This window comes from Bison bison, unplaced genomic scaffold, assembly GCF_000754665.1.
Source record: "Bison bison bison isolate TAMUID 2011002044 unplaced genomic scaffold, Bison_UMD1.0 scf7180017864286, whole genome shotgun sequence".
In the NCBI taxonomy this organism is placed as follows: domain Eukaryota; kingdom Metazoa; phylum Chordata; class Mammalia; order Artiodactyla; family Bovidae; genus Bison; species Bison bison.
In genome coordinates, this window is record NW_011494858.1 from 1,553,380 (window position 1) to 1,564,682 (window position 11,303).

Here is an 11,303-nt window from a genome sequence, read left to right on the forward strand (position 1 = left end):
CTGCATGTACATTGTTTATTTCCACTTAGCAAAACCTCTCTCAGTCATACATGGCGCTGACCATCCCTGTGCATTTCAATTACAGGGTGCACTGCATGTACATTGAGGGCTGTTTCCAGCCCCTCTGCTTCAGCCATCTGCCAAGGAAAAAGTCAGGACCACATTGTTTTAATCCTTAAAGTTTACACAACATCTTAATACCTAGTAGAATTACTTCTCATAATTACATTGCTTTCTACCAATTCATATTTCTCAGTTCATATTTCTCCAGATATATTTCAGGAAGAGATTCTCAGTCCTTTCTAAAGAACTGCAGTTGGTCCTTAGGCTTGTACCTGGCACCCTGGGGAGTACAAAGGTAGGGCCTTGGGGTGGCTGATGTGCTGTCTGGGGTCCAGGGCGAAGATAACCATCTCACCCTCCCTCAGTTATTAATAAGGAAGGGCCAGGGCACTGAGGGAACCCCAGTCCTGAGAGTGGGCTGTCCCTGGTCAGCGTGGGACCCACTGTCAGAGCACCCCTCAGGATGGACACTGAAGACAGCTGCTGCCCCATGAGCTGGTGACCAGGGAGGATGCGATGGGCAGAATGAGGGCACAAGGGTCAGGTCACCATCATAGGAGAGGATGGGATCCACCTTCAGGAACCCTCACCTGGCCCCCACAGCCAGAGTTCAACCAGCTGCAGAATAAGAATGCTTGCTTTTCTGCCGGATCGAGAATCATCTCCTTAGAGTAAAACTTGTTCATCTATATTTTAAGGAAAAATGTTAAGGGGACATCTCGATAGGAAAAGTAGCCATAAAAGTCTTGATACCCTCTTTCTAGTTTCACTAGAAAAACCAAAATCTAGAAACCTGGCAGACAACTCGGGCCTTCACATGTATGAATACCAGCACGCACGCACACACGCCATGTGTCTGTGTAAAGGGTCTCCTCTAATGCAAAGGCATGCTGAAGCGTGTTCCAGCCACCAGCATGGGGGTGTACATGGAGTAGGCTTCTTCAGAGGGCAAATTTTAGGTTTTCACATGCACTAGTTCCCTTGAGCTGCCATAACAAAGTACCACAACTGAGTGGCTTACAGTGACTGAAATGAGGTACGAAACTTGGGAAACTGTAAGCTGAAGACCAATTACATGGGCCACAGAGGCTGCCTGAACACTGTCTCTCCAGGTGGATCCCTCTGTGCTTCTGGGGGTAAGGTTGGCTGAGCCACACTACGGGACCTTGATGAAGGCAAGCACCTTCACGGGCTAGAAGGCGGGAACATCATCAAAGCCCCGTGCTTCAGTCCTGGCCGCTCCCGTCTCGGGGCTGCCGCAGGCTCAGCAAGAAGATCTGGGAGTTGCAGGGAAAAGTCACTGCAGGTGAACTGGAGCAAGAAGCTTTCAGGAGCAGCAGCCAGACAGAGCCGCCCCAGGGGACCTCTCTGGCCTGGTCTGCTGGTGGCCAGAATGTTCGCTGGCTGCACAGACAACCCGGTGTGAGTGTGGCAGGTGGCCTTCGGCGCCCACTAGAAACATGGCAGAGCTTTAAAAAGGAAAAAAACGGTTTTGGAAAGATAAAAAGGGGTCGGGTGGGCCATGCTACCCCTGAAGGCCCTAGGGGAGGCCCTTCCTTGCTGCATCTGGGACTGGTTGCTGGCAATCCTCAGCATCCTTGGTGGTCCTCGGTTGCAGATGCATCACTCCAACCTGCAGCCCTGCCTTCAAAGGCCGCCTTCCTCGTGGACAAGTGTGTATGCTGTCCCCCCTCTGTGTGCTTCTTCTTTCCTCTTCTTATAGGACACCAGTTCTACTGGATTAGGGCCCACCCTAATGACCTCATCTGCAAAAATCCCATTTCCAAATAAGATCACATTCACTGGCTCCGGGGTCAGGACTTCAGTGTCTTTTGTGGGAGACACAATTCAACCCACAACAAACATCAACCAACCTTGTTCACTAAAGTCATCGCGTAAACCAGCAGTTCCGTGTCGACCCCATCCTTTTCCTCCAGGATTTCCATGATATTTGACCAGGGTGTGACTCCTATGAATAAGGCAAAAATCATGAGAAACAGCAATTTGGGACCCCTTATCCAACTCACATCACAGTTTATCCAGACTCATCACCCAATGACAGGAACGCCTTTCACCAAATTTTGAAGCATGACTCTGTACATCCTTCCAATGAGATGATGATATGCTGTGTCATCCTTGTCTACTTGAAAATGTATATTCCTCATGTTGGATGCCTATCAGTTTGCTTGAAAAGTTGCCTTTATACTAAATAGGCAATTAAAAAAAAATCCAATTATATGCAGCTTTTTTAGACCATGCATTTTACTCTCCGAGTATGGAAATGTTCTGGAATTACTCTCTATGTGTGTCCATATCCTGCAAGGAAAGAGGATTCAGGAGAGCTTTACAGTCACTCAAACAAAGGACTCAAAACAGTAACAGTGAAACGTCCATCTAGCAGACATTTCCAGAACAGAAGTATATTATCTCTATTGTATCAAGTCACAAAAACTATTTAGGCATCAACCAGGTACAAGGAATTGGGTCTCTAGAAGGTGGCCCTCAGAAGGTCTACAGTCAAATGGAACAGTCAGGCACAGACACAGAACGCATGCCAGCACAGGGTAAAAGCAATTAGAAGGCAAAGCGCTTAGCCACGCCTGTCACTCAACGACGGTGGTCTGTCTTTTGAAGTGAGATGGTCGAGGAGGGTTTGGTGTAAGAAGTGACTCCTCGGTGAGACTGGTGGGGGGCGCTCACGGAGGTTGTCCCATGGCTCCAGGGAGGGCAGGAAAACCCTCCATGTTCAGGATCACTAGGCCAAGGCCACAAAGGGGACACACACCCTGACATGATTTCCTACTCTGGGGACAAACATCTGCAGTGAAGTGCTGCCTTGCCCCTGGCATGGTGGTGTGGAACATGCAGCTCTTTCCTGGTTTCTCTATAAAGATCTCAAAGGGATATTGTCTATTTTTGCTGATAAAAGTAAATTCTGAAATAACCTAAAACCAGTGGGTTTCAAATGCTGATTCTTGGGTGGGTTATGTCAGAGCTGATTTCCTGGTCTTGTGAACCAAAGCTCCCCCAGGGAAGTGATGGCTTCTGTCTTGTCTCTCTGCCCTTGGCAGAGTGCCCAGCACATAGTAGGTGCTCAATAAAATGTCTGCTGACTAGTGAATGGGGACCTCTGAGAGGGTACAGGGTGGCTTTAAACTGGGGTAGTTTTTAAAGAGCCACAGGGTTCACTGCACACAGTAAGGAGACAAGACAGGAGAATTTAAAAAGGATGAGGTACCTACCATAAAACATGAAAGACACAAGTAGAATTTCAGGTCTGTTGGTGATCCCAGCAAGGGAACAAAATGCCTTTTCTTTTGGGCTGAAAGTGAAGTCACTCAGTCGTGTTCGACTCGTAGCAACCCCGTGGACTGCAGCCCACCAGGCTCCTCCGTCCATGGGATTCCCCAGGCAAGAATACTGGAGTGGGCTGCCATTGCCTTCTCCAGGGGATCTTCCTGACTCAGGGATCGAACCCAGGTCTCCTGCATTGCAGGCAGATGCTTTAACCTCTGAGCCACCAGGGAGGCCCATCCTTTGGGCTAGTTGCTCAGTTAGTCCAAACTAGGAGTCTATGACTAAGCTTCTATAACCCTTTGTTACTCCGAACACAAAAGCATGATCCTTTGTGTGCTAACTGCTGAATTATCTTCTTGCTGATATTTATCATCAAACTATCTTGAAGTCCACACCTCTTCTTCATAGCCAGGCGAAGTAACCATTTCTGTCCTCAAGATAATCAGTGTGGTCAGTAGGTCTCATTGCCCAGGTGTAGGTCAAGCTTTCTACATGCCTCTGCTTGTGCTTATAAAAGGGCAACTTCCGTCACTCATACTCACAACCAACCTCAGTACAAAACATGAAAACATGAGTTCTAGTGGGTAAAGAAAAGCCTGTGCAAGAGAGACAGCACTGATGCAGAGAATTCCCAGTGGGACTCAGGGGCCCTGAAATGCTTCTTGGTTGCTTACTTAGGAGCCAAAGATGTCAAACGGGGCCTGTGGAATGAGAGGAAGGAAGCAAATGGCAAGCATCCCAAAGAGAGAGGTGAATAGTCTATTTCCTCTCTCTTTCTCTCTCTTATGCAGACACACATATCTATGCACCTCTTTATCCATTATAATGAAAGCACTCAAACAGGGGCTTCATTTAATTAAAAAACATATTCGGGGCTCCTCTGATGGCTCAGTGGTAAAGAATCTGCCTGCCAATGCAGGAGACACGGATTTGACTTGATCCCTGGTCTGGAAAGATCCCATATGCCACGGAGCAACTAAGCCCGTGCACCACAACTACTGAGCCTGTGCTCTAACACCCAGGAACCGCGACCACTGAGCCTGTGCTCTAACGCCAAGAACCGCGACTGCTGAGCCTGCATGCCGCAACTACGGACGCCCTAGAGCCCATGCTCCCCAACAAGAAAAGCCTCCTCAGTGAGAGGCCTGGGCACCGCAACTAGGGAGGAGCCCCACGCCCCGCCACTACAGCAAAGCCCACACAGCAACAAAGACCCAGCACAGCCAAACTAAATAAAGTTTAAAGAAGATATACACAAAAAGTTTTCTTCAGTTATAATATCTGATTGCCTTTTTATCATTTAAGGATTTTGAGTCTGGAAATTTGCATGTAATCAGACACTACTGGGATACATGTTCACTATCTTTTGACTGTTTGGGGACAAGAAAATAAATTTTTAGAAGAATGAAGGGGAAAGTGAGGACACCTTCTGCTGCTGCTAAGTCGCTTCAGTCGTGTCCAACTCAGTGTGACCCCGTGGACTGCAGCCCACCAGGCTCCCCCGTCCCTGGGATTCTCCAGGCGAGAACACTGGAGTGGATTGCCATTTCCTTCTCCAATGTATGAAAGTGAAAAGTGAAAGTGAAGTCGCTCAGTCGTGTCTGACTCTTAGAGACCCCATGGACTGCAGCCCACCAGGCTCCTCTGTCCATGGGATTTTCCAGGCAAGAGTACTGGAGTGGAGTGCCATTGCCTTCTCTTCTGCTGCTGCTGCTGCTAAGTCGCTTCAGTCGTGTCCAACTCTGTGCGACCCCATAGACTGCAGCCCACCAGGCTCCCCCGTCCCTGGGATTCTCCAGGCAAGAACACTGGAGTGGGTTGCCATTTCCTTCCCCAATGCATGAAAATGAAAAGTGAAAGGGAAGTCGCTCAGTCATGTCTGACTCTTAGAGACCCCATGGACTGCAGCCTACCAGGCTCCTCCGCCCATGGGATTTTCCAGGCAAGAGTACTGGAGTGGGGTACCATTGCCTTCTCCAGCCTTCTCTTCTAGTTCAACACAAATACCTTGTCAGGGCTCCAGCTGGCCTGCATCAAGCACCAGCAGTTGTACCTGTCCCAGGAGCCCACCCGTCAGAACTAAAGGGTCCAGTTCACCGCCGCCCCCATCCACACCTTCACTGCTCCATATGGGGTTTCATGTGTGTATGTGTGGGTAGCAACTAACACTTTCCCTGGGGCTTCCCTGGTGGCTCAGACGGTAAAGAATCTGCCTGCAGTGCAGGAGACCCAGGTTCAATCCCTGACTCATGAAGATCCCCTGGAGAAGGCAATGGCCACCCACTCCAGTATTCTTGTTGGAGTATCCCATGGATAGAGGTCACAGTCCATGGGGTCACAGAGTTGGACATGACTGAGTGAATAACATGTGGGGGTAGGGGGTGGCCCTGTGTTAAAATCATAAACCACACGACCTTCCCCCTTTACATAACAGAGAACAAAATTGAGCCCCAAAGTAGTGGAATGAACAGAGGCTCAGGGGGAGGCATGTAAACTGGTGAGATGACGTCCACCCTAGCGGCTCACTGTGAGGTGTCCCGGAGATAAGGCTCTTTGTCGCCTCTCCTGAGTGCTGATGCAGAACATCAGGAGATGGTCACTTCCTTCATCATCATTGTCCGTCTCTCTCCAACGCCACCTCCAGCACTGGAGTGAGTATAGGATCGATGACAGCCTGGTTTCTTTCTGATGTTCAAAGGCACATGATTGGCACTTAAATAATTGTTAAACAAATGAATTTTATATGAAAAACGCTTAGAACGGTGTCTGTTGTGTGGCAGGCACTTGGATAGCAGTAGCTGTCACTGCAGTGGAGATGGTGGGCAGGGGACACCCACGCTGCCCCCCAGGCCTGCCCCGCAGGCTTCCTGGCCAGGCCCCCTCCTCCCAGCAAACCACATCACCCCTCTCTCAACCCAGAATGAATAAGCACAGGATAAACTGCTCAATACTCTTGTCCTCTTACTCTCTTCCAAGTCTCTGTATTAAACTCCAAAGAAAATAAAATATTTTGCATGAGGCCTCGTATGCGAGTTGGTCTAACACTCAAACACAAGGTCCCAGTGGCATGTTCCATGTCTTTCACTGTGAGGGATGAACACTTAATGAGTACACTTCTGCTCCAAATAACCAAGGAAACAGAGCTTGAGTTCTGTGCACTCTAACCTCCACCATGCTTTGTGCGGTCTTCACAGAGCAACGTACCCTTGAGCACAAGTCAGAGCCAAGATGGCTTGAAAGGATGTCTGGATTCCCCACCCACCTTCCCAACCCTGTTAATCATGTGTGAGACACATGTTTAAAAATTATGTCATATCTCATCACCTCACATTCAAATGAAAAATGGCACCTCTTCAAAAGCAGTGTTGAACCAAATTAGCAGGACTCAAGATTTATGACTGAAATTTCAAAATAAGGTACCCCATCTGGTCACTTACCCCCACCCTCTGTCTGGGAGGGAAACCCAAACAGTCAGAGGGAGGGGGCACCCTGCCCAGGGGAGCAGGGGATTCTCGACCAGTTTCCTGCTAATCACTAGAGTGAAGAAGTCTTTGATGATGGCAGAATGAGAAAGCAAAGCCTTCTCATGGGCTTCCATGACTACTAACTGCCATTCTCTCTTGCTGCCTGGCCCTGTCCACTAGGAAGAGAAAGTGACTTGAAGACCCATGCAAAGGAGAAGACATGCCAGCAGTCTACACAGACAGGTATGACACTGAGCCATGCCTCAGAGACTAACTCAAATCCATGGTTTCATTCTAGCACCTGAGCCAAAGTGCCAACTGCCACGATCAAATGGGGCCCTTTTAATTTTCATTAATTCATACATATTTGCTAGTCCCTATGATACACTTAAATCCCTCAGCTTTTATTGCTGCTCCCTAACTGGCCCAGTGTTGGCAGAACAGCAATTTGTCCATCCATGCTCACCAATGAACCCTTCCCGTTAACCCATGTGTGGGATGTGCTGTTTATACAGCAATCAGAGGAATTTGTTCTTGGACAACTTCATTTGCTAGTAATTTCTGAGAACTTGTGGCTCACTTGTTGATTTTCCTTGCTGATTCTTTAAACCTATCATTTTTCATCATCCAAAAGAATTCCTTTCTACTAAAAAGGTCTGTACATTAACATGCCCATTCTCACCCTAACCTCCAAAAGAATGAGTCCAAAACCACCTTGAGGAGTCACATTTATGGCGGATTTATAAACCTGTGTAGAAATGGACATACTCAGCTGGCCCTCGGTCACCCCTGGCATGTTTACCTACTCGCTCGTCCAGCTGAGAGGGACTGGAGAGCAGCTTCCCAACCTGCCAGGTGGAAGCACACCAGCAAGTCCTGCCTCCCCCTGCAGAACAGCAGGGCGTATTTGTGTGTCCAACTTCAGCACAGAGGTCAGGGACAGTTTTACTAGCAGTAATATAGGATGGTGTTATATGTACGTGTTATAATGTCATGGCCAAGACCACACACGTCATAGAGAAATACGTGACTGAACCACACATGATAAGCTATGGTTGAGTTTTTCCATCAGTGCTGATCCTTTTTGTTCTCAGCTGCTAGTGCTCAGTAGCAACTGGATGACAATACTTGCCAATAGCTTAAGAAATTTCATTGCAAAAACCATGAGGTTGAGAAAACAATCCATTCTCTGTTATGACTTTTTATTTTTATAAATTGGGAAAGAGCAGCCACGGCTTTGTCTTGGGGGAGAGAGTACAGCTGAGTGTACAGCTGGGCCTGCAGGTGGAGACTTGGGGGTTGGGTGTGCTCGGGATCACTCCTCTATCCCAAATGGTCTCTCCATTGAGATATGCAGTCTGAGGAAGGAAGCTATGAGTTCCCAAACCAGTGAAGTCAAGGGAGAATCTCAAGGTCATAAGAAGGTTGTTTCCTTTAACACGGCCCACATGACAAGGGCCCAAGGGTTACCTGAAATTTAGGATAGGAAAATGAAGAGTCTGCTAATTATCCTAAAGTAACTCTAAGAGTTGGAGAATAGAGTATGAATCTTCCAAGGATGAATGAAAGGATCAGCTTCACTCTCTTCCCAAACATCCACCTTTGACCCTAAGCCATGAACTGGCCTTGGGAAAGCCCATCCTGGCTTCTGAGTCATTGGGAGCCTTCATTAGGATTCTCAAGGGGTCCCCTTGATGTGCTTTAGGCCACGAGGGTCTTCATGCTCATGCTTCAGATGGCAACAAGCCTTGGCAGAAAAAACCTGCCCCAACCTGGCATCAACCTTCCAGACTCACAGCCCCTGCTCACACACTAGGACTGCCTCTGTGGTACACGCAAACACAGGCCTGGAGTTGCCTCCCACCTATAGTCTACCATGCTGGGGACTGACATCTGCCTGTGTGTTTGTGGGAAAAGTGCAGAATCCCAGTTCATGGTCCTGGATGGCTTTCATTAACTTATATTCAAACTTTCTTTCTTTTTTTTTTTTTATTGTTATTATTGTTGGGTTTTTTTTTATTTTATTTTTAAACTTTACATAATTGTATTAGTTTTGCCAAATATCAAAATGAATCCGCCACAGGCACACATGTGTTCCCCATCCTGAACCCTCCTCCCTCCTCCCTCCCCATACCATCCCTCTGGGCCGTCCCAGTGCACTAGCCCCAAGCATCCAGTATCGTGTATCGAACCTGGACTGGCAACTTGTTTCTTACATGATATTTTACATGTTTCAAACTTTCAAAGCAACTAGTAAGCTACTTTCCTTCATCTTTGCATTCAGTCCTGAATGTGGGTCTCTGATCAACACTGGGTCAGAGACAACAAGTGGTTTGAATCAAAGAAGGCTATTTAGGCCTCTCATTTCTTTTCATCGGTTGTCCCTGAGCTGACTTGTACATAAACATGTGTGTCCACACATACATACACACACACAACCATACACCAACATGTTAAGAACAATTCTATCTGGTGAGACTACAGGTAAATTTTTATGGTCTTCTTTACACTGTTTTTTTTCCAAATTTTCTAGAGTATTTCCATTATAAAAAGAAAATAATTAATGTTAACAAATTTTTGTTCTTGTTAGAGTCTTTGTGGGGATGACAATATTAATAAAAATGTCCTACTGAGGAACAAAACCTAAGTATTTGTTAGTCACTCAGTCATTTCCAACTCTTTGCAGCTGCATAGATTGTAGCCCACCAGGCTCCTCTGTCCATGGGATTCTCCAGGCAAGAATACTGGAGTGGATTGCCAAGCCCTTCTCCAGGGGATCTTTCCAACCCAGGGATCAAACCCTGGTCTCCTGCATTGTAGGCAGATTCTTTACTGTCTAAGCTACCAGGGAAGCTGTTTTAAAGAATAAAACAAAACAAAAACCTGTTTCAGAATCAGACTTCACAACATTAAAGGGGACGCAGCATGTCATGCTGTAAACCAGATCCAAAGCTCATTTGTCATCAGGTGTGCAGGCCGGCACTAGGCCTTCCTGCTATGGGTCAGCCAGGTGCTGGGACACCCAGAGGGGACAGGCACCCCACTGTCCAGCAAGGACACACACTCCTGGGAGAATGGGCACAGCAGAGATGAGGGGCACACGGGGCTTTGAAAGAGTATGCTCATCTAACCCAAGGCAGGGAGGGCCTGGCGCAGGCTGGGTGGGAGGTGGGGGTGGTGGGTAAACAGGGATGGGACGTGAAGGGTCGGCCCTAACCGGGCACTGGGGAGCCACCGGCAGGTTTCAGACGGAAAACGACATGACCACATTTGTGCTTTAGAAGAAGCCTCCAATAGCAGAGAGGCGGGTAGCATTTCAGGGAAGTAAAGGATGCCCAGTGACAGATGGTGAAGAGGATGCAAGGGAGGGAAGATGTTTAAGGAACATTGTGGGGTGAAAGCCAATAAAGCAGGTGGGAGGAAGGGGAAGAGACAAAGGAGCCAAAGTGACTCCAACAGGATGGGAAAAGAGAACAAGCTGGTTCTGTGCATTCAGTTGTGGTGGCTGAAGATGGAGCATAAGGATAAGCTGGAGTCTGACCTGTCCTGGGTCAGCTAGGGGTGCTTTTCTTTCCCTGTTCCCTCCCTCACCTAATCTTTATACATATGCATCCTGAAACATCTGTTTCCTGATGTCAGAAGTCCACACAAAGGGAATTCTGTTCCTTTTCAATTCTGCCTTGAACATGGAAATAAAAAGTGGAAATCTTCCATGAGACACTTTTACTTGGATGACATAGTAAGCAGGGACCACTCACCCCTTTTTGTGTCCACGGCAGAGATGGCCTGAATCAGGAGAGGTGCGTTGGACTCCGAGTATTCCACAAAGACCAGCAGCAGCTTCAGGGCTGTCTTCACCACCAGGCGGAACTGTGGAGACAAGACACAACCGTCGTGCAGCTGCACACACAGCAGGGACGTCTGCAGCCTTTGTCCTGACAGCAGCTGGCACCCAGCTGCTCTTCTCAGCAGTTACGCAGATTCCTTCACCAGACACCTCAGAAGGCAGGTGTCAGTATTACCCCCATTGCACAGATAAGTAAACTGAGGCCGAGTCCCTGACTCAAGATACCACAGCTAGAAAAGGAACCAGAATTTGAACCCAAGGCCTTTGGCCCCCAGGCTCACACAAGTTCTGTCAACACAGGAGGCGGCAGTTGCTGGGTCGGTAACTTCGTTTTAACCAGACTAGATCACTGTGATGTACCGCAATCAAGTCTCATTTGTTTTCTGATGAAGAAGCAGGCATGGCAAGCTAAATGACTTGTCTGAGGCTGTGACAGGACGCTTGAACCAAGTCTGGGTTCTTAAAACTGCACAGGGAAGGCCATCTGGGGCCTCACCCCCACAGTCCTGGGCCCAGAGGACTGCACTCGTGAGGAGCCACACCCAGCCCAGGGCCCCTCTTCATGCAGACTGAAGGTCACTTACCTGGAGAAATGCAGCTGACACTGAACCCTAGCTCACTCAGCTGCTGGG

At 48.1% G+C, this 11,303-nt stretch overlaps 1 protein-coding gene across 1 annotated transcript in view; it reads right to left on the reverse strand.

The window, feature by feature from the left end:
- FHOD3 (formin homology 2 domain containing 3) overlaps positions 1–11,303 on the reverse strand; it is a 469,739-nt gene that overhangs the window by 183,825 nt on the left and 274,611 nt on the right. The window contains exons 7-8 of the mRNA XM_010849782.1: positions 10,583–10,694; positions 1,938–2,032 (exon numbers count right to left, since the gene is read on the reverse strand). Coding sequence (XP_010848084.1) covers positions 1,938–2,032; positions 10,583–10,694 — 207 coding nt within the window. The remainder of the gene's footprint in view (positions 1–1,937; positions 2,033–10,582; positions 10,695–11,303) is intronic.